Here is a 24,853-nt window from a genome sequence, read left to right on the forward strand (position 1 = left end):
CTAGCTTTTAACTGTATTGCTTCTTTCTCTTCCCTTTACAGCAAAGATTTTTGAAGTAGTAGTCTGCTCATCATCACCGCAGCCCTGCCTCGTTTTCATTCTTTGACCCATTATAAACTAACTTCTCACCACTTCACTAATTACTGCTATTTCCAAGGTTACCAGTGTTCTGGTTATAAACTCAGAAGATATTTTTCAGCCCTTAAATTACTTCATCTTTCTGCAGCATTGGACATGATTATCTTTTCTTCTTGAAATGTTTTACTCAGGCTCCCAAAGCACTAGTCCTTAATGATATTCCTCCATTCTACTGTGCCTTTCTGGGTTCTTCTTAGGAGCCCATCTCTAGGACCTATCCTTGGCTCTCTTTGCATTCTTCCTTTCTCCACTTTTCTATGTGATTTCATCTAGTGTTGTGTAATTTCATCTAGTGTTGTGTAATTGTGTAATTCATCTAGCTTGGCCTTTGAAATTAGAAAGATCTTGTTTCAAATTCTAGCTTTACAGTTTTTTAGCTTTGTGAACGTTGGACTGGTTGCTTAGCCTTTCTGAAACTATTTCTTCATTTGTAAAATATAAAAGGTACCTTATAAAGTTGTGAATGTATGTAGGAATGTGTAGCCATGTACTCATCATAAAGTAGACACTTGGCAAATATTAGCCTCTTTCCCATTCCATGACTTCAGCTACTACCAACATCCTATCCCAGATCTTTCTCCTGAATTTCAAATCCTTATTTCTAGCTTCCTGTTGGATAATGCCTCTTGAGTCTTACACATACAACACACTTCAATGGAGCTCATATTATATTTGAGTGCCTGTTGTGAACCAAGCACTCTGCTTGATATTGGGGATAAAATGATAAATAAAAGGTGGTCTCTGCCCTCGAGAAGCTTAAAATTACATGATGATAAATTTATACAGAGGATACTGTAGGAATTTGGAGGAGCAGGTCTTAGCCCAGGAGGAGGTAGGGAAAGCTTTTTTGAAATCCCATGAGCTAAAGCTTTAATGAATGAGTAGATAATTAATGAGAATCAGCAAGAGTGAAAAAGGAATTTACAGAGGAAACTGGATGAGTGAAGAAATAGCAGTTCTGAATTTCTAGAAAATTTGGAGGGAGGTAACACTGGAAAGTGAATTTACAGAGGTAGACAGGGGAAAGACTATTGAAAGTCTTATATCCATGCTTGAGAGCTTGGATTTTATCCTATAGATGATACGAAGCCATTAAAAGTTTTAAGGAGCAAGTGACATGATTGACGTTGCAAAAATTATAAACAGGTATTTTTTTTGAGAAACACCAACAGTGAATAAATATCTGGAAACATATTTTAACCATAGTAGAAATCAGAGAAATACAAATTAAGATCATAGTGAAAAACTATTTTATATCCACTAGATTGACAGAAATTAAGAAGTCTTGATAATACTCTGTTTGAAAGCCATAATTATATTACTCAATATTTATTAAGCTAAACATTCACCAGTTACTTAAATAGCTCCTGCAATGCCATAGATTCCAAATATCATCTTAGTCACCTTCAAATATGTTCATGCATTCCAGTTTGTCAACCCTACATGTAACCAAAAAATTAATTGGTACTCTGGATATAATTTTAACAAAGAAGAAGGAGGAAGGAAAAAGGAAGAAAAATAAGGGGTCACCACCCCAGGGTCCTCAGGATAGAGGAATAAAATATGGATTAGAATGGACTTACTGGTATTCCACTATAGATTTACTGTGAACTAACAGTGGAAGAAATTATATCATTGATGTGGAAACAGTGGCTACAGGAGCTGCTGAAGGCAGGGTGGGGAAAAGGAGATGTGATATGGGGGTATTTTCGGGACTTGGAGTTGTCCTGAATGATATTGCAGGGACAGATGCAGGACATTATGACTTATAAATATAATTATCATTGTACAGTTGATCTCTTCACATTAAAATGGGGAAAAGGTTTTAGAAAACCCCCAAAAAGGAGGTGGTTAGATGAAGATATAGGACATGAAAAAAAACCATAAAACATTTCTATTATCCCTCCCAAAATTATTTTACTAAATAGTTGCATAAAGACTGTAAGAAAGAATAACAGGTGGCTAGGAAATAGGTTGAAAGTGCCTTAAACTAAATATGCTACTGCTGTTATGTCATAATCCATTTTCATTCTTTCTCCATTTTCTCTGATATTATAAAAGTATTTTTGGTTTTATTGCACTGGCATTTCTATTTAGATCAGAAAATAAAGTAGTTAAATTTTTTGAGTTGGTATATGCAGAGAAGCCCAAGGAAGATCATAAAAGGAAAGAATAAATTAAAGTTATAATAAAATGTGTGGAGTATTGAGAAAATATTGCTTCATCTTCACCTTTGTATGGCGGTAAGAATGAATATGTTGGGAAAATAAAAAAGATCTCTATTCTCTGCTTCACTTAATTTAGTACAATCATAACATTCCCATATCTGCTAAGCTCCTACAGTTGAAAAGAACCAATACTTTAATATCTTCTCTAGATGTCTCTGTTTATGTTATGTTTCTGATGAAAATTTTCCACTGTGTATGTTTTGTATCAGAGCTCTTCTGGTTAAATAAAATTTCTGCTAGAGCATTCTTTCAAGCTAGAGCTCTTCTTAACTGTTTTAGTATTTCTTCTTCTTCTACCTTTTCTCCCTTCCTCTCTCACATCCTTTCTCTTAGTTTGAGTCACTATTTTAGTTTAAAAGTAAAGGATGTTCTTTATTAGATTTCTTCTATAGTCACTAAGAATGAATGAGCCTCTCTTATACTAGGTGATAGTTATTTAGTTATAGAGAAAGCACAGCTTTGAACGATAAGCATACTAACTAAATCATAGACTAAAAGAGTTAACTTCCAATATGGTAAACTAAAACTTCTGTACATTAGCTGAAGTCTGACTTGATAAGTAGATATAAATAATTGTGTTTATTACTATAAAATGTAGTAATGTAACTTTAAAAAAATAGGTAAATAAAAAATGAAATTGAGAATAAAAGTAAAAAATGTAGACAGAATCAACAAAACCAAAAGCTGATTCTTTGAGAAGATCAATAAAATTGACAAAGCCTTAGCTAGACTAACAAAAAAAGAGAGAAGATGCAAATAGGTAAAATAAAAATGAAAGGGGGGACATTACTACTGACAGCACAGATATAAAAAGGATCATCAGAGGATATTCTGAAAAAAAAATGTATGCTAACAAATAAGACAAACTAGATAAAATGGACAAATTCCTAGAAATGCGTGAACAACCTAAGTAGAATATAGAAGACAAGACCTCAGCAAGCCAATCACAAGTAAGGAGATTTTGTCAGTCATCAAAAACCTCCAACAAAGAAAAGGCCAGGACCAGATGGCTTCACAGGTGACTTCTACCAAACATTTCAAGGAGAATGAATACCAATCCTTCTAAACTCTTCCAAAAAATTGAAGAGGAGAGAAAATGACCTAACTCCTTTTATGAAGCTAAATTCACCTTATGAAAAAGTCAGATAAAGATACTACAAGAAAAGAAAGTCACAGACCAATGTCTCTAATGAATATACATGTAAAAATTCTCAACAAAATACTTGCAAACCAAATACAACAGCATATTATAAGAACTACACACCACAACCAAGTGGATTGTATTCCTGGTATGCAAAAGTGGTTCAAAAAAAGAAAATTAATGTAATATATCACAAAAACTAAATCATAGAAAGAAAAAACAACCACGTGGTTACCTTGATTAGATGAAGAAAAGGCATTTGACAAAATCCAGCTTTCTTTCTTAATAAAAAACACTTTGGAAGATAGAAATAGAAGGAAACATATTCAACATGAAAAAGGACATATATGAAAAAACCCACAGCCAACATCATACTCAATGGGGAAAGTTTGAAAGCTTTCCCCCTAAGATAGGGAACTAAACAAGGATGCCCAGTGTCACCACTGCTATTCAATATTGTGCTAGAAATTCAACTACAGCAATAGTAAAAAAGAAAAGAAAAGAAAAGAAAAGCATCCAAATTGGAAAAGAAGTAAAACTCTCACTATTCACAGAGTACATGATTCTATAGTTTAAAAATTCCAAAATATCTATCACAAAACTACTAGAGCTAATAAAGGATTTCAGCAAAGTGGCAGGGTACAAGGTCAATGCAAAAAAATTAGTAGTGTTTTTATTTCCTCTATGTGGTTGTGTCATGTTTTTGGTGTGTGTTTGCTTTGCTATGTGGGGAGGCTGTACCTCTTTGCACTGTAGGCCTCTCCATGTGGGTCTGGGATGCCTTTTTCTTTCTTTCTTTTTTTTTTTTTTTTACCAGGAGGTCCCAGAGATCGAACCCAGGTCCTCCATATGGTAAATAGGAGCTCAGTTGCTTGAGCCACAGCTACTTCCCAATAATGTTTTTATATACTAGTAGTGAACAGTCTGAGGAAGAAATCAAGAAAAAAAAAATTTCCATTTACCATAGCAACAAAAAGAATCAATTATCTAGGGATTAATTTAACCAGGAAGGTAAAAGATCTATAATAAGAAAACTATTGATTATAGATATCAAACCAAAGAAGACCTAAACAAATGGAAGGACATTCTGTGTTCACAGATTAGAAGACTAAATATTGTTAGGATGTCAATTCTATCCAAATTGGCTTACAGATTCAACACAATCCCAGTCAAAATTCCAAAAGCCTACTTTACAGAAATATAAAAGGCAATTACCAAATTTATTTGGAAGGGAAAAGGGCCCTGAATAGCTAAAAAAAAAAAAAATCCTTAAAAAGAAGAGCAAGGTCAGAGGACTCACACTTCCTGACCTTAAAGCATATTACAAAATCACTGTGGTCAAAACAGTTTGGTATTGGCATAAAGATATACATTGCTCAGTAGACTCAAATTGAAAGTTCAGAAATAGAACCCTCACCTCTATGGTCAACTGATTTTTGACAAGCCTACCAAGTCCCCTTTACTGGGACAGAACAGTCTCTTCAACAAATGGTGCTGGGAGAACAGGATATCTATTACCAAAAGGTTGAAAGAGGATCCCTTTATCTCATTGCCTATACAAGAATCAACTCAAAGTGGATCAAAGACCTAAACATAAAAGCCAGGACCATAAAACCTCTAGAAGATAATATAGGAAAGCGTCTTCAAGATTTGGTGGTAGAGCTCACACCTAAAGCACAAACAATGAAATAAAAAATAGATAAATGGGACCTCCTCAAAATTAAACACTTATGCACCTCAAAAGACTTACTCAGGTGTGTGAAAAGGCAACCTACTCAATGGGAGAAAATATTTAGAAATCACATATCCAATAAGGGTTTAAAATCCATGATATATAAGATATTCTACAACTTAATAAAAAAAACAACACAATTTAAAAATGGGCAAAGACCTGAATAGACATTTTTCCAAAGAGGAAATACAAATGATGGAAAAATACATGAAATGATGTTCAACATCACTAGCTAGTAGGTAAATGCAAATCAAAACTACAATGAGATATCATTTCACACGTCTTAGAATGGCCATTATTGAAGGAAACAGTAAACTATAAGTGTTAGAGAGAATGTGGAGAAATAGCAATGCTTATTCACTGTTGATGGGAATGTAGAATGCTGTGAAAGTCTATTGGGCAGTTCCTAAAGAAAATAAATACAGATCTGCCATGTGGTCCAGCAATATCATACTAGGTATATACCCAGAAGAACTGAGAACAGGGACACAGACATCTGCACACCATGTTCATAACGGCATTATTCACAATTGCAAAAAGATGGAAATAATCCAGATGCCCATCAACCGATGAATGGATGAACAAATTATGGTTTATACATATGATGGAATATTATTCAGCTACAAGAACAAATAAACTTGTGAAGGATATGACAACATGGATGAACCTGGAGGATATTATGTTGAGGGAAGCAAGCCAGACACAGAAAGACAAGTACTGTATGATTTCATTATAGAACTAAATATAATGAGCAAACTCATAGAGTTAATAGCTAGACTAGAGGGCACCAGAAGATAGAATGAGGGTAGAGAATGGGGAGCCGATGGTTAATTTGTGCAGAATTGGTAATAAGGTTGATTTTAAATGTTTGGAAACAGGTAGAGGTGATGGTAAAATTATAGTGAGGGTAGTTAACACCACTGATATGTATGTGTGATTGTGGTTGAAAGGGGAAGTTTAGGGTCATATATGTCACTAGAAGGAAAGCTAGAGGATGAAACATGGAACTATATAGTATAGTGAACCCTGTTGTGGATGATGAGTGTGGTCAATAGTACAAATATAAGAATGTTTTTGCATAAATTAAAACAAATATATGTTAATATTACAGAGATGTTAATAGGATGGTATGGGGCAAAACCACACTTAAACGATGGGCTGTAGTGAATAGTAATATTAATAGTTTTCCATCAATTGTAAAATTTTAAGAATATGCTAAAAGAAGCCAGACACAAAGTACTAGATAAAATATAAATATAAATAAAGTTATATATAGACAGAATTGGAAAAGCAGTTATGTAGAGCTGGGGAAGGATAGCGGGACTAAGAAGTATCTGCTAAGGGGTAAGGAGTTTTTATTTTTGAAGTAATGAAAATACTCTAAAATTGATTGAGTGATGAATGCACAATGAGTGTGTACTTTAGATGGCTTGTATTATAAAGCAATATATCTCAATAAAATTTCTTTAAAAATTGTAATCACATTTATACATCCAAATGAATATTGTTCTTCAAAGTAGCATTTTGTGTTATTATATCTTTATTCTAAATATGTTGTCATTGTTCAAAATATTTTCAGAAATCATTTTGGAATTGTGACTCTTTATCCCCTAATAGGGATTGTTGAGGGGACACAATAAAAAGTCATATGAAGCTGCAGGATGAAAAATGAAATACAGCTGTAATCACTGAGGTTTTTTGCATTACTCAAGAAGTCTCTGAAATGAATCTCAAAAGAACATCAAAACTCTGTTGCACACTTGTTGAAATAACTGTATAGTCTATCATAATAATGGCATTTAAGAAAAAGACACATTAGGTTTTTCATGATATGTTTGTTTATAAAAGGTCTCTTTACAGCCGCATCTAATAGAATATTAAAGACAATTACATAAAGAATAACATATTTGGCATTTTTATACTAGCTGTTTAGATACATAGGTAATGGCTTATATATTGTTTATTCAACAATTGTTGGATGCAACATGCAATGGCTGTAAGCCCCAGAACAGATATATTCTCTGGAATTCATACCATAAATATATAAGCTTACAATATTAGGAAATCCAAAGATCAAATCAAAATACACATTTCCCAGAAGAGAAACATGATTTAATGAAATGCTATCATGCAGTTATAGTGTTTTTCAAAGAAATGATTCTGGAAATTTTGTAAAATACTTATTTTATGTCCAGACAATGTTTGACTGAAAAAATAAATATTTCAGTTAGATATTTATCAAATCCAGCAATTTGTAATTTTAACTATTATATCCATCAATGTGATGAATAGTCTTAATGAATTATCAAATCCTTTTCTGATTTAACTGCTTCAGAAATTATGAATTTTGAACTTCTGAAATCCATGGATTTTTTAAAATTCTGCATTAAACCACAATAATAAAAATTAAAACTCAGAATTATTAGACTACATAAAGAGAAAAATTCTAATTATAATAAATAATGTTTCTAAAACTTTTCCATTAAACTCTTTTAAAGAATGAGTAGGATTTTCTCATTTATTTAGGATGGTTTAGTATTTTTCAGAAAGATGACCAATCTTTTTGTAGATGTTGTCATGTTTATAGTAGTTTAGTATTCATGAACAGGCAACCAATTGTCTGTGGGTCCACCTAGAAGGATCTGTGATGTAAATTTAAAATATTTTATTATATAATTTATATTTAGATCAGAGTTAATATTGAATACAACTAAACATGAATATTCACGAATATGCACACCGGTAAGGAAATGATGATGTAGAATCTATATTTTTATAAGTAACATTTGAAAATGTTGCTAATAATTTAAAATATGACATTTTCAGATAATTTGCTTAATTCATGAGCAACAAAATAAAAAAAAATTGCTTCCACAAGATGCAATATGTAATACCTCCTGGAGAAGATACTGAGTGAGTAGGGAAAAGAATGGGGATGGGTTTCAGATGACTGGCATTTGTTTTGCATTATTTCCATTGTTGCTAATTTTGCATAAAGATAGTTGCATATCACTCTTTTCCTAAATATGAAATATAATAGGATATATAAATTTCATTAGCATGTGTCATTGGTTGTTGAGAGGATTTTGTCATTTAATCCATATTTCATATTAACATATTTAATGAATACTAACTCTTATTTTTTAATAGATTCCATTTTATTGACAGTATAAACATTATAATATAAAATATAATTTTAATTATTTAGTACTTTTCAAAGAATCATAAACCATTTATTTAATAGATTCGTTACTGTAGCAAGAAAAATCATGTTCACTTAGTTCTCTGGCTCACTAGGACTAATAGATTATGATCTTTATTTGCATATTTTTCCTCATGCGTCTAGCTTTGTATTAGGCAAAGAAAGATACTTCATCAAGTTCTGCACATGTTCTTTGTTAGATACTTAAATATGTATCATTAAGGCAGCTTTAAGATACAAAATGATTGAAAGTTTGAAAATCCTTAGTAATATACTGGTTTTGAAAGTGTATTACTCAGACTTTCTGCTATAGAACAGTTCAGGGCTAAATGAAAGTATTTTTGAAAATACTTGGATGACTTTGATTATAAGAGTAGTTACATTTGTATAACAAAGCAGAAGTTATTATTTAACACTGTTTTTCTCTAAAAATGATGATGAATATTAGTTTTAAATCCACACTTAGCAGGACAAGCATTGAGACCTACAAATCTCTTTACTACTGGTTCCACTTTACTCTTCAATTCAGGGTTCATGAATCCTGACACAATAAAAGAAATAGTACTTTTTGCCCTTAGGCAAAGGAGATACTTGAAAACCGCACTTGTATATCTAGTTATTCTTCCAAAAAAGGAATAAATGAAATTTTCAGGGTTTCAAGCCAGATTTGCCTGATGGTGCATTATATATATTGACAATTTCTCTTATTTGAGAGTCAGTAATAGGAGAAAGAGAACAAATGAAGAGAAATATGAAAAACTTCAATGTAATAATTTAAATTGTAAATATTGCCTTTTGTGCAATTTTATATGCAAATAATATGCAGGTATTACAGTGAGGCTGGCTGTTGATAAACTCCTAATGAGGCCACTGATGGAAAACAAGGAACTTTCAAAACCTTCTCAGATTCAAACAGCTAGGGCTCTAACCACAACCCACTACTAATCTCTGAACAGATCAGTTCCATTTTTTATCTATTTCATGTTGTGCGTAAGATTTCTTTTATAAACTTCTGATCTAACAAAAGAAAAGTTATTTACCTGATCCATTTTTAGTGACTTGGATGAAATCATCCTCATCCTCATCACAGCTATCACAGTTTAATTGTTGGAAGTTTGTTTCTGACTGGCTTTCATCTTGATTTATATCATTTTGCTTATCGAAACTTCGAAGTGCAACAAGACGATGATGTATTGCTGCATACAGATATCCTGTATCCTTGGCAGTGGCCTGCATGAGGAAAATTAAGTTAAGAATATAATTAAGTTAATAATGTTAGCCATATTTTTCATATTTTTAATTGTTCACTAATAATAAGAAAGGAATTATATGGTGTAAATCTAGAATGAAAATAAGTGTTAAGAATCCTAAAAGCTAAGAGATAAAATGCCAATTCATCTTGAAACTAACTGCCTCCTGAAATGAGTAATTAATTTTATAAAAGATCCTAATTTGTGTATTTTGAATTGAGAAATGAGATTTTGCTATTTAAAAATTTTTATTTGAATTTAACTTTGTTTATGTAGATGGCAGCATGACCACCTACAGAAAAGCTCTCTCTTGCTTCCAAAGCATATATATGAACGCTTATCATCCCCTTCAATCCCCACCATAAATTATGAAAAATAAAGACCAAAAGAAAAGAGACAAAAAGCCAATGGGCAGGGAAACAAAAACTTAAGAAGAAAGAATATGCCAAAATATTTTTAGAAAGTAAGTTCTTTGAGAAGTAGAGATTCAGGGGCTTGATAAAGTACTCTCTTAGTCTACCATTGGCAAGAAAATCCACAATTGACTAATGGCATATGGCCTGTATGAAGGATTCTTTTCAGTTTTACAACTTGCCATCTGCAGAGCATTAGATCAAAATCTTTTATTAATCGTTGACCAATACAAATGCCACGTGGCCAAGAAAAACTATACTTTCTCCACTGATTTTCACTGTAGAAAACTTTAGAATAAGTTATACAAAGGAAATGGAATTCTTTTAAAGAATTCCTTTTCCTTTGTATAACTTAGACATCCCCTTCGAGCTACATAGCTCTGTGGGGAAGCAGAGTTTATGAAAGAGGTCTATAATATTGTACTATGAGTACATCAGATGTCCTTGCTTCCAGTACTTTTCTAGGTTATTTTTATGGTTGCTATTATAGAAAAAGAATGGTAACAATAGCATTGATTGATATAACATTTCCTTTTATCATATCCTTTTCTTATTCAATCCTTAAAATAAAACTATGGGCTCAATTATTCATTCCATTTATCTTAGTAAGAACATCTAGCACAGGTATTCATATATACTTGTTTCCTTCCTCTCATTATAGGTGAAGAAATTGAAGATCAGAGAGGTGAAATGACTTATCTGAGTTTGTGACAGCTAGTAAGCCAATTGTCTGGGACTTGAATCCCGGGTTTTCTGTCATCAAGGTATTATAAGCAGTAGTAATATAGGTAATATAGCAGTAGTTTACAGTTTTGTGTCTTTTCATAATTTCAAAGCATTATCTGGGTAAATTTTTCTCCTTACCAACACATGAGAGATTTTTCTATCAAACATTTCAAAGTCAAGAACTGAGGGCTGAATCAATTACTTGCGAGCTCTATGGGAGAATAACCTTCCATTATATATTTTAATTTGCATGTTAGTAAATTGTCTCAATTACAAAGAACTGTAAGTTAAATAAAATATTTCTACTTCTCATGTACATTAGATATTCCAGAGTATGTATTGAGTAAATATTTATTGACTCTTGACTAAATTTTTAAAATTATGTGCAAAGATAGAATTTCCATTAATAAGTTGTTTATATTAATGAATATTGGAAGAGTTTTTGTAATTGAAATATAAATACTATTTTGCTTTGACCTTCTAACATTAAATTTTAAATATCCCTTTCACTAGTCATTGTGTTTCCTTCTGCCAGATTCATTCAGGTGTTTTCTTTCAAGAAATTCAGAACAAGAAATTAAAAATAAAATCAGATGAGTGGATGTAGCTCAGTGGTTGAGCACTGGCTTCCCACGTATGAGGTCAGGTCCCAGATTCAATCCCTGGTACCTCCAAAAATAAAAATAAAAATGAAATAAATCACTGTAATGTATTTTTCAAGTAACAAATTGGCAATGCTTAAATTGTAATGCCCAGTAAATATCTTAATAAAGTGCTGGTGAGAATGAAAGTTGATTTAGTTTTTCTGGACAGGAATTTGGCAAGACAAGTCAAAAGTATTCCCAAGAAAGTTAAAATGGGTATACAGAAAATTTCTTGCAGCTTGTTTTATAATAGGGAAACACAGTAAATTACCTGAGCATTTAACAAAGTAGGATTAATGGAATATTTTATGATATATCGTAAAATTCTTTTCAACTACTAAAAATAATTTTTGCAGAATAAATACTATTTAATGCCATGAAAAATCATTTACATTAATAAGTGAAAAGGAGGCTTACATATGTGTATTTTGCTTTCAAATATTAACTATTTAATCTTTAAGGTTTATTGCTATTATCTTGGTATTGCAGATGAGTAACATGAAGTAAAATAAGGCTGAGTAACTTGTCTAAGGGTCATATAGTATGTATAATATGGTACTAATGTGTGTGTATATATACATACATGCACTTGCACATACATACGTATATAACATATACACATACATATTATATATATACGGTAGGAGACCAAAATGTTAATAGTGACCATCTCTGGTGATAGAATTTTGAGTGATTTTTATTGCATTCAGTTTGCTTATCTCTTTTTTATAAATATCCTACAATAAAAAAGACATATTTTAAAAATCAGCATGGTTCAGAATTGAACAGCAGAGTATATCATAGTTAATAGTCTGTCTCATTCTCTAGCAGACTGCTTTACTGACTCAAAACCAGTAGGGATCTAACCTGGCAGAATATCAAGTATCCACTCCCTAAATGGTAAAAAGGACTTGGATATCATCTTATTCCTAACAGTGTACTTATTGGCAATTAATAAAATATTTAGCTTTTCATCAATGGCCACTTCCCGAGTTTACCATTTTTATCTGGGAGCCAATTTATTTATATTGTGCTTTCTGCTTGAGTTACTTGGGTACTCAGTCCTGTCCAGTCCTAGGAGTCTCAGCCTAAGGAAAGTCTTTTTTTTTTTCACCCTATTTCTTCCAGCTCTGTCTCCTGTTTCTGAATCTTGTACTTGAGGTCAGCCATTCTTGCTGCTCAGAGCAGCTAAAGCTCTGCTCCCATCTTGTTACCTTGGAGACTGATTCATGTCCAGAATTCGAATTTGCTCTTATCCCTTGCTCCCTTTTAATTTGCTCACCCAGTGTTTTTCCATTTCTCACTGGTTCCTTTCCAGTGATCTCAAGCCATCTCAATCTCAGCCTGCAGTATAACCATCAGGCTGTAGATTCTACTGACCCCCCTCCTGGGAGCCATTCTTGACAATAGTCACTCCAATAACTCATTAAGATTATTGACATTATTCCAAATAGTAAAGAAAAGGGTAGAGGTTTAAGAGCACATATCATATAAATGTTTTGGTATAGGTACCAACTGATTACTATGGACTGAATTTTATATAATTTTAGGCCTTTATATTAGACTGTAGACAACCATAATGAGTGACTGAGTTTTTGTCAATGGTGCAAGTCATTGTAACAAAATGAAAGAAACAAATTAGTAATCTTAGAGATCTAGAAATATAGGAGGATAATCCCCTATCGCTGAAATTTTTTCACTTACCTGAATTAAAAATACTTTGATGCTATAGTCTTCTAAATCAGTAGCTGTTATTCGTAAATTTTTATGGTTTGCTCTTTGTATCTCCATTTGAGCCCAGAGTTTGCTATTGAGAATCAGCCTCAGGCTGCCTTGGTTGCGCATAACTAAAATAGGAAGGTAAATATATTAGACATTGAAAAGTTGATTCTTTAGCCTTCCAAGGGAATTTGCCTATTAAATTGTATTTTGACTGGATTATAACTTCATGTTCAAATTGTATTTGGGTTTCATTATGTTGGAGGACTTATTTTTTAGCTTACATGTCAGACATATATTTTATTATGCGATTTTAAAAATAATTAAAATTTAAGAACTTTTAAGACCCAGTGGTCTGAAGCAGATTTATGCAAGAATTGTTTACAATGGAGAAAACTGAAACAAAAGCCTTAAGTGTCCAAAAAATGGAATTGATTAAATAAATTTTGGGATAGCCATTCAAGAGAATATTATGCACCCACTAAGAATATCGAAGAAAGATATGTATTGATGTAGAAAGATTATCATGGTATAATAGGTTTAAAAATTCAAGTTATAAAGCAACATGAACATCATTAATCACAAATTTTATAATATATGTGTATTTTTATGTATACAGTTAACAAAGTCCAGAAGAATATATTGGTTAACAGAGGCTGTCTCAGGAAAGTAGGAATATGAGGAATATTTTTTCTTTTTGTTGATTCATACTTTATGTTTTCTGTATAATAAAAAGAAAACTTGTGTTTTTTGTTTTTATTTTTTGGCAGCAGGGGGAGTAGAGTTAAACCAGAGTAGAGAGCAAGTAGCACCTGCTTTGGGAGTAATATTAGTTTGGATTATATAGAAACCTGTGTCAGTTGCAGAACTGAAGACACTGTTCCTATTCTCGTAGTCTGAATTCTAGCCTTCACTTATTTCTTGAGCTTGATATATGAAACTTAACAAGTATTCATACACCTAGATCCAACTTCTGCCTTCAAAGGTTTGCCCTCCCAATATTTACTAATAAACCCATATTCCCTTCCTAGATCTCCGCCTATGCTCACTTTGAGTACAGGTCTCTGAACAATGCCCCAGTATATCTTTTTGAAGGCCAAAACACCTTTATCATTCTCTTTGACTGACTCCCTTCTCTGACCATTACTTTGCTTTCAGGACTCAACAATTGCATGACTTTTTCCCTTTGAAACTGATCCTTTATCCCAACCTTCACAAAATATTTAGAATGTCAAAGATTGTTCAGGTGCAACTATTCTCCTTTAGAAAATGCATTTCTACTTTACAAAACAATTTGTTCATTTTCCTTTAAATAATGAGATTACAGTTTAGGTGTGTGCTAATTTCTGTTGCAGGTGGTTTACGTGTATTATCTTGTTGAATTCTCGCAATCATTTAATGAGTGATGGACTACTATTCACGCCATTTTAAACCGATGCAACTAGGATAGAGAGAAAGTTACTTGTCCAAGGTCACCAGTTAGTAAGTGGAGGAACCAGAACCGGAATACATATAGTCTGACATCACAGCCCACTTTAAGTGGGAAGCTTCTCTAGTACATTATAAATAATATTGTTTTCAACATCCTGATTTACTAATGCATTTATAACACATCTCCAGAAAGCAACATGTATACATATTGGAAATTTGACCCTGAGAAGTCATGGCTTGCTTTACAAAATGAGCTTAATTCCTTACTTAGTCTTGACTGTAATGTTCCACAGTCACTGCTTGCTGTGTCATTCAGTCTTAAAGTTCCTCTGCCTCTTTCAATCCAGGATTGGGTTGTTTTGTTGAATATAAAAAGCTTGCAGTTGACCTAGATGAAAATTTTTTTGAATATCAAATATATAGAAAATTTTTCAAAGTAAATTATTCCCTATGCTATAATTTGGGAAAATTTTATATGACCTTTTATCAGAATGACCTTTGTTAATGATTTATGAATCAGCTTTTAACATTTAAGTTTTAAAAACATATTTTTAAAATATTTCATACATCTAAAAGCAAAAAGATTTAGAGAGTGAAAAGTCACCCTTTTGTACCTGTTCCCCATCTGCCAAGTTCCAACCACCCCCAATAATTAACCACTTTCATTAATATTTTGATTATCCTTTCAGAGATATTTGTATGCATATATGTTCCCATCTTTTTTTCTACAAATGGTAGAATATCTCATACCTTTTGCATCTTGCTTTTTATCAGTTAACAATATATCTTTATATACCAACTTTTAAATTAAACTTAATGTTATTTGATAGTAAAGGACTCGTAGAACTATTTACATGTTTAAAAATTTTCAAATAATACAGCATGAGAACTAGAATCTGATACTATAGAGTACCCCACTATAGATGAACATTTACCAGTGGTTCTCAAATATTACTGTTTATAAGAATCACCTAGACAGTTTATAAAAAATATTGCATCTCAGGGCCTCACCCCTAGCAATTACTTCAGTAAGGCTGGAGTAAACCTGATCTAATAATTATGCTTTGAGACATGCTTATTTAGAGTTAACATGTCAGTAGTTCATGGGGGAAGTGAAAAGAGAGGAGAGAGTTTGGGAGAAAAGTAGATGGAGAAGGGCAAAGGGAAATTGGTATTGCCTTGTTGAAAATGATTAAGTTTTAGAAGTTACATTTCGTATACCTCAGCTATACTACTCAATATTCAAATCTGACGTATGATACTGTATACACATCTATGAAATTTTTGCTTTATATGAAATTCCAATTTTGTTTAAAAGAAAATTCTCTTTATTATCTTGAACTGAAATCATTATCAACATTTTAAAAAATGTGATAAATCATGTGATAATGTTTAAATCATGTGATAATAGCACATTATAAAAGCATATGTGAAAACTATAAAACATAGGTCTGAAGTTATTTCAAGACAAGGCCTTTGGCTGTCTTCTTCCTAAGGGACTAATGCAAATGATTGTAAACAACAACCCAGTTTCCTGCAAATTGCACATACAAATATAGGACTACAACAAAACGTTGGTTTAATCTCATTTAAGTAGCTTAATCTTCATAAAAATGATACTTGTGTTTTCATTTTAAAAGATGTCCCTTTTAATGCTAACTTTAGTTCATGAATGTAAATGCTACCAGAAAGAGCAACACATGATACCTTTAACACATTATGTTCTGCTTCCTCCCCTGTTATAACTTCAATTTTCTCCAGCAAACACTTTGGTGATGGTTTGGAGGTGAAAGCAGCAGCTGATTCAATTAGGGATGTAGCTTTAAGAACATCTGTTCCTAAAAGAAAATGGGGGAGAAAAGTATGAGGCCCCATTTTCTCTACTGTGAAAGTTTTTTTAATTTTTATTGACCCTGTTAACAAATATGTCTCCTTGGCCTTTTATAACAATAAGTGTTTTAAAAAAAAAAATCAAGTTTCTTAAGTTAGACAAAATGTCCTTATTTATTCCCCATTTCTTTAAGTTAAAATTTTTTCAAAGTTCATATAACCATCTTTATATGCTTAAATCTCTACAAAAAATATAAAACAGTGGGCTATTCTTTTTTATTTTATAAGTATTAAACAAATGACATGTAAAACAGGAAACTAGCTGAATCAAATGTTTTTACAAATGAAATAATTCTTACTTGAATTTGGAGAGTTGACAGGAAATTTCAGAGTAGATTTGAATGGTTTTTCCTTGGTATATAAATAATTTTCAAGTTGAGGGTGGGTGAATTTTTGAGTACCCTAGGTGGGGATAAAAGACACAATATTTAATTTTATCCCTATATATTTTCAGTTAGCCAAAAGATACTTTTGTCCTTCTCTTTTGACACAGCAAATACAGCTGCTCTATTTTTGTTTTGTGCTCCTTATGTGCTGAACAGGGAACTTCATTGTTAGAAGAACTTTGTTCTAATCCTCAGGTAACATAATCTAGTTACTTCAGGTGAGATCCTACTTCAGGTAAGATCCAGTCCCAGTGACAAGGAAAGAAATTCTAGTGGTTCAAAAGAAGGCATCTTCTGTTCCATGCTATCCATGCTATCACCAGACTAACCTGATACCTAGAAGGAGGCACAACTATCATCTCAGGTATCAAATACCTGTGTCAAGGTATTTCAGGTTTCCCAAAAATTCACTCATGCTATTCACTTCATGAAGAAAAAGAAGGTTATCCAGAGAACCACTGGCTATCTCAGAGAATATCTATATAAAAAGATTCCTAATTTTCCCTCCAAGACAATTGATGCCAGCAATTGCTCTGATATGTGTTATAGTCAAAGTCTAAAAAGCTGATACTATTCTGGGAATTGGGGTCTAGCTTGAGGCATGTCTGTAATAAACTAGGTCTTAAAAATAAGTGATTTGTGAAAGTCCTAAAAATCTTGTAATAAATGGTCTCATGAGTTGGTTCTTTTGTTAATATTATCCCTTAAACAAGATTTTAAATCTCTGCACTCTCCTTGGGTTCGTCATAAAACAGATAACCCTATGACAAGGTAATTCTTTTTTTTTAAAATTTATTTCTTATTTATTTCTCTGCCCTTCCCCCCACCCCGAGTTGTCTGCTGTGTCCATTCACTGTGTGTTCTTCTGTGACCTCTTCTATTCTTATCAGCCACACCAGGAATCTACATTTCTTTTTGTTGCATCATCTTGTTATGTCAGCTCTCCATGTGTGCGGCGCCATTCCTGGGCAGGCTGCACTTTCTTTCGTGCTGGGTGGCTCTTCTTATGGGGCCCACTCCTTGCGCGTGGGGCTCCCCTATGCGGGGGACACCCTTGCGTGGCAGGGCACTCCTTGCGCGCATCAGCACTGTGTGAGGGCCAGCTCCACACGGGTCAAGGAGGCCCAGGGTTTGAACCGTGGACCTCCCATGTGGTAGGCAGACGCCCTATCCATTGGGCCAAGTCTGCTTCCCAAGCTAGCTTCTTTATGCCTATCTCAAGCCTGATCTTGGTCCTGAGGCATGGTGAAAGCTGGAAAGGGTATAAAGAGGCAATGGGCCAAATAAAACCATATGTTTCCACAGCTTTTACTTTGCTGTATAACTCCCCACTATGGATTACACTCCGTCTTAGAAACCAGAGCTCAGGGGGGGCAGAGCTGCAACTACCTCAGGCAGAAGGATGCTCAGTATTAAATAAGGATGATAGTAGGACAGTTAGTGTTTCTACTCAGCAAGTATATTCTCCTAGGCAAATCAAGCACTATGATTGCCATCTTAAAACTAACACACACACAAGTTATAATGCTTTTCAATGTAGGAGAAGAGAGAGGTGATTAATGAGAATAACTCGATAAATGTTCTATAGGCATCCTGATAATGAAAAATGCTATTGAAAACTGTATTAAATATTAATACTCATTGAGCTTATGTAACAATTGCAGATACTTCTGGGATTTCCTTGGCTATCTTTAGTTTAATACAAGTCAAAGAAATTTTTAATACTTTACATCACTAATGATGTTATAATTATACAGTTCCTTTCCTCTATGGGTTCTTGTCTGGTATTCTAAACACTAGAACATGCTTCCCAGGAGAATAATTCTGGTCAAAAAAGATGATGTGCTTTTGAACCCAGGAGCTAAAAAGTATTCTGTAATTTAACATTGTTTTAATTAGTTTGCCTTCAAAAATTGAAATGACAGCCCACTATTTAATAGTAGAAGCAACTACTGAAATCTTACCAAAACTCTTTCTACCATGTTTTCTCCAAAAACAAAATCAGAACTGTAGCTTTTTAAAGAACACTTTTCTTCATTTAGCTGACATCTAAAGAAAAGAAATAAACATTTACTATTTTAAAAAATATAGATACAACTATTTTAAACCCTAGCAGTTTAAAATGAAATAACCAGATGATTTAACAGATTTCTATAAAGCATAAAAACATTTACTGCTAACCTTTTAAAATCTGAAATTAATGAGATATGAAGGAAAAGTTGAGATAGGTGCCTGCTGGGCTGATAATGAAGGTACTTAACAACTGTTACAGCACTGGCAGAAAACATTCCAAACAGGTCTTGTGACAATCACTATACAGGCTACCTGCTCAGGCAAGGGTGCTGCTTAGCCTGTACCATTTTGCTTTCCCAGCACAGACCCTCCAATCTCTACCTCCACTCTCCACTTTCCTAATGGGCTAATGCTTTTAGCAATCAGAGAATTCCAGGGCAAAAGCAAAGCATATCTATCTTGTCAGTTATACTTTAGTGTGCATTGGTTTAATTTGCTTTTTTTGCCTAGAAACTTTTTTTTTAATGTTAAAAATGATTTGCATGATAAGAAACTCAAAGGCAAACATCCTAAGGAAGATATGCCCAGGGTTCCCACATTGCATCCTGGATGTTAACAGTAGGCAGCTGCCACTTTGCCTGGGCAAGTGCTAGTCATGTTTGTCAGTTTATGTCCAGAGTTAGTGTTAATCTTCTTTCACACCAAAATTTCTTCATCACTGGTACTATTAGTAAATATTAACATTTCACTTTGTGTATTTACAACACTGTCCTTGTCTATCCAACCTAAGTCAATAAATAGTGAACAGTGCCAAAAATAATGAAAGGAAGTGAGCACAGAAAAGGAAGAAAAACCTAATCCATTAAGAGATAATTAATGCCTAACCAAATAAAAGTTTATTTTTTGAAATGCTCTTATCCAAGTCAAAGAGTAATGATAACAATCCAATATTAATATGATAACATTTAAATGCCGGAGATATTTTGCAAAGCATTTTAAACTTGTATTTTTTCTACAACCTCCTTTCAAATGAATCTTGGCAATTTATCTATGCAATGTCAGAATATTTTCCATGAATGGTTATAATGACAAGAGAAAACAAGAATGAAAAGACAAATCTTCCATTTCCCACTATTAACTTACCCTACTGGTGTAGCACCTAAAAATTGCTGGCTAGTAGACAGCTGAACAGAAATTCTGGCACTTGGCAAATTTTCATTTAGCAAAGAGGAACTCCCTGCAGAAATCTGAAAGAAAATAAATCTGTCAAAAATTCATTTCATTTGTCTTACTGTGGGAGCATCAGATAAGGAAAGAATAGTTACAGTTAAGTGTATCATAATTACATTAATTTGATAGCAATTCTTACATAGCATGTCAAAGGCCATCAATAAATAGAAAATTTAGTGACAGGTATATCCAACTGAGCTTTTTTTTTTTTTTAAAGATTTATTTATTTTTATTTCTTTCTCTCCCCTTCCCCCCTCCCGCTCCAGTTGTCTGTTTTCTGTGTCTATTTGCTGCGTGTTCTTCTTTGCCCGCTTCTGTTGTTGTCAGCGGCACGACAATCTGTGTTTCTTTTTGTTGCGTCATCTTGTTGTGTCAGCTCTCCATGTGTGCGACGCCATTCCTGGGCAGGCTGCACTTCTTTCGTGCTGGGCAGCTCTCCTTATGGGGCACACTCCTTGCGCATGGGGGTCCCCGACACGGGGGACACCCCTGCATGGCAGGGCATTCCTTGCACGCATCAGCGCTGTGTGTGGGCCAGCTCCACACAGGTCAAGGAGGCCCGGGGTTTGAACCGCGGACCTCCCATGTAGTAGGTGGACGCCCTAACCACTGGGCCAACTCCCCTTCCCCCAACTGAGCTTTTAACCACTTCGGAATGAGCACTTATTCATACTCTTAGTAAGTTACTCAAAAACAAATGTTTGCAAACAAGAGCCTAAAATTTTCTCTCAAATTTCATCATTTGGAAGAAAATGCAAAATATATATTAATACATTTGACTTTTAAAATAGGAAATGTAAAATTTCTAAGTATCAGGCCAAGAACTGTTAATCTACTTCATGTAATAAAAATTTTAATCTACATTTTATAGTACATGTTGTCCTAAAATAAAATGCAATATGATGACATTTTAAAAATTAGTCAGCACATCATGCTTTTTCTTGCGTAGTTTGAAACAAATTAAACAACATGCATCACTTCTTTTTTATATATGTATATTTTTATTATCTTTTTTAAAGATACATAGATCACACACAATGTTACATTAAAAAATTTAAGAGGTTCCCATATACCCCACTCCCCACACCCCACTCCTCCCACATCAACAACTTCTTTCATTATGCATCCCTTCTTAAATGGATAAAAGTAAGAAATGTATCTTAATATAATATACTGATGATTACCAGATCATACTGAAATGAAAACCTTTAATAATCTGATCTGAGATGTAAAACATGTTTTGCTTAAAAATTACTCTTAATATACCATGCAGAAATGATGAAATGATTTTTAAGATTCAAATTGGGTCTCATGAAATCATATCTTACCAAGAAAAGAGTTCGGGATGATAAAAATATTGGCAAAGGCTGATTGAGCTCAATTCTCTCATTTCACATATGAAAAGGAAGGTTGGGTGCTTTGTCCAAGGGTCCAAACATAGTGGTAAAGATAAGATTAGTACCAATCTGATTTTTTTTTTCATGGATTCAATGAGATGACTGGTATTTTTATACTTCCTGTGCCACTGTCCTCATGTTTTAGTGTGCAACTCACCCTCACAAATGGCTTGATGGAATAATTACTCCCAAATTCAAATCTACCCATTCCGTGTCACTTTCCTCCCAAGTGCTGAAAGACATAGCTAGAACAGACACAACTAGGTTAAACACAGCTAGAACTCTAATCAAACCCATAACTGTAATCAAGCCCAACCAAAATGAATGTCTCCTTTAAAAGACCCTCAATGAGTGATTCAGCCACTACAACAGATGGAAGAGAGAATTCTTGTCTGTCTGCAAAGGTTTCTCAGGCCCTTGCAATTACTCTGTGTAGGTAGTTCCCTACTCCTGTTATCCATGAAGATGGTTCTGGAGTGGATCCCTGGGGTAACCTAAGCCAATGGGTAGAAAATCTGGCCAAGCCACACTATGATGACAACCATTTGGGAATGCAGAAAATCACTATCCTTTTTTATGCTACAGACTCCAAACTCCTGCCTACCTTGTTGGTTCCTCTGTTCTCACATGGGATCAGTGCCCTGGACCAAGATCCCCAGAGTTCACCTCTGCGTAGTGCTCAGCTTCCCAATGTAGGAGAAACCTTAAGATTTGTTGCAGGAAACAACCCCCCAATTAAAAAGGACAAGTTTAATGAGGAGACCAGGGTGGGAGAAGGATGGGGAGGAGAGTTTATCTAGTCCTGATGCTTCTCAAGCCAGCAAGCTGCTTCAGCAACGGAACTAAGCACGGGAGTGCCAGAAACTAGGGTGTGGAGCACTACAACAACCTAGGAAAAGAAGAATAGGAGATTGAGGTCAGTTGTACCATAGGGAGTGTTCTTACATTGTTTCTTGCTTTTTCTTTAGTATTGCAGCTTTCTAACGCATTGTGTCCCAGTGTTTCTCTTACTTTTTCACACCTTCGAGCTTGAGGTGGCTGCAAAATAGCAGGTCTTAAAACATGTTCGGAATGTTTCACAGTACCTTAAAAGAACAAAATAAGGATCAATATATTTTATTGAAATTCCACGTAATTTTTTAATAAAAGCTTGTTTTCCAAAGTCATGATTTAAGAGGGCCAATGTAAGTAAAGTCAAAATCATCAATGAATTGCCCACTCCCCACTTTCTATCAAGCTTGTACCCAGTAATTATTCATTTCGACCACGGAACCTGGCTTTCCAAGTGTATTCCTTCATGTTTTGTCATTCTGTCCTACTCTCAACATCCTCAACACATACGTGAGGAAATGAAAAGGAATATGGTACAATTTCTGAGATTGCTGTAAGAGGCCACATACCTCGTTCTTCACTGTTCATAAAATTCTTTTGCACAAGAGTTGATGTCATAAAAACATTGTTTTTCTTCACTGTAAGAAAAATATTTTAAAATTTAAAAAATATTATATAGAAGCAGCATGTCAGTTTCTGTACCATTTGGGTTTAACAGTTCTGTGCTGAATTCACCAGTAGATGTCGCTATTGGAATTAGCAGAGTAGTCGGCCGTGCGTACTAGTCACGGGCTCTGTTTAAAATGCATGATCGCCAGGTGAGTTTTGCTATATATTTAGTTCTGTTTACTTTTAGAAATGGAAGTAAAAATTGGGTCACTAACAGAAAATGAGGTCTGCTTTAGAATTATGAAATACTGTATTAAAAGAAATTCTACAGATGATTAAAAAAATCTGAATTGATAATTAACCTGCTACGTGCATTGATTTATGGTTTTGGTTTGTTTTTGTTTTTGTTTTTTTATAGGTTATAAAATTGTTAGCAAATTCTGTTTTTTCCCACACTCTATAACGAGTATACCTAAAGAAAGATCATCATGCTAGATTATTTTTCTATGAAGTGTGTTGGTGGAGTGTGACTGTGGTTGTGACTATAATTATAGGATTTCTTCATTTTTCAAAGAAATTGACTTTTTTTTTTTTCAAATACTACATTTAATCTTAGCCAAAATACCAAAAAGCAAACAAGAAATTGGCTCTTGATTGCAGATTGCAGAAACAGTAACCTTGGACATTAAGTTAATAGAAATGAGAAAAGAATAAGAATTGCTCCTACAAATTATAACATATTCATAAAGGTTGGGTGGAATTGTTTATCTAGTTCAACGTTCAATTAAATGGCTTTTATGATCTTTATTATAGGAAACAAGCAATGGACCATATCAATTTATACTATTTTTCCTTTTTCTAGTACCACGTACTTCTGTACAACATGGAATGGTTAATTACTGATATTTGTTCTTTCCTCCTTTTTTTTGGTCTGAATTTTTCAAATAAAATGAATTGAAGCAGTTATCCAGATAATAAATCCATACCTTTAGTTTTTTACATAAATACAATAAACCAAAGGATCCCTATCCCTCTTAATGTCTATGATTTCTTGGTCATGTTCCTATGGGGCCTGCTGGGTTAGAAAGTGCTCTTCAGTGTCTGAAATGTGCTGGCATACTGGTGCTCAGTCATGCTTAGAATTAATGATAAGAATATGGGTTTATTAGTTTGGAAACTCAGTAGTTCCTTGGTAGAGGGTATCAGTTAAATGGAAGTGGATAGTTTGTATTTTTTATTTCTTAGTGTCAAACTTAACTTGTGTCAGGTACATTATCGTGGAAAAGGTTTTGATTGCTCAGTAGGAACAAAAACATACAAGAGTACAATTCATAATTTAATTTTAGAGGAAGTTCCAACCACTTTGAATATTTTATTATGATAAAAATATTGTCATATATTCATAGCATTATGAATTTCAAATGAAAAGAAATAATGTTTTAATTAGTGAAAAGTTCAAATTGAATCGTATCTAAACTTTAGAGTATAAATCTAAAGGAAATTTTAGAAAAAATCTAAAGCACAGTTGAATTCTTTTGAGTACTATATATAACAGACTATAGAGATGGGAAATAAGTAAAATAAAGCAAGTTGTTTTATTTTCTAGAGCTGCTCTATATAAACTAATGCTATCATAAACATGAAGTCCTATAAAACACCACCAAGTTCAAACTTTCTACCAAAAATAAACACACGTACTATCTGGGTTTGTTGACTTAGAATTAACAAGGTATGGAACCCATGCTTACTTTGCTGAGGCCTCTATTTCATTTGTCACTAAAATCTCAGCATTTTGTGATAGCTGAGAAAGAAGACTCATTACTGAATATGAATTTGGAAAGTCAGAGTGTCAGGCTTGGGATTCTAGAAGCTC

General features: G+C 33.5%; 1 protein-coding gene across 3 annotated transcripts in view; it reads right to left on the minus strand.

Moving 5' to 3' along the window:
- RANBP3L (RAN binding protein 3 like) overlaps positions 1–24,853 on the minus strand; it is a 52,319-nt gene that overhangs the window by 1,974 nt on the left and 25,492 nt on the right. For 2 of the 3 annotated variants that reach the window (XM_004453322.5, XM_004453323.5), the window contains 10 exons: positions 22,941–23,009; positions 22,486–22,625; positions 20,057–20,160; positions 18,865–18,949; positions 16,814–16,916; positions 16,332–16,462; positions 14,892–15,012; positions 13,179–13,321; positions 9,482–9,671; positions 7,060–7,881 (listed from right to left, as the gene is read on the minus strand). In XM_004453322.5, the coding sequence (XP_004453379.1) occupies positions 7,838–7,881; positions 9,482–9,671; positions 13,179–13,321; positions 14,892–15,012; positions 16,332–16,462; positions 16,814–16,916; positions 18,865–18,949; positions 20,057–20,160; positions 22,486–22,625; positions 22,941–23,009 (1,130 nt within the window). In that variant the 3' untranslated portion in view covers positions 7,060–7,837. Of the gene's footprint in view, positions 1–7,059; positions 7,882–9,481; positions 9,672–13,178; positions 13,322–14,891; positions 15,013–16,331; positions 16,463–16,813; positions 16,917–18,864; positions 18,950–20,056; positions 20,161–22,485; positions 22,626–22,940; positions 23,010–24,853 lie in introns of those variants that run through there. The other variant, XM_012523238.3, reaches the window with a different exon arrangement.

Source organism: Dasypus novemcinctus, chromosome 2, assembly GCF_030445035.2.
Source record: "Dasypus novemcinctus isolate mDasNov1 chromosome 2, mDasNov1.1.hap2, whole genome shotgun sequence".
Classification (NCBI taxonomy): Eukaryota; Metazoa; Chordata; class Mammalia; order Cingulata; family Dasypodidae; genus Dasypus; species Dasypus novemcinctus.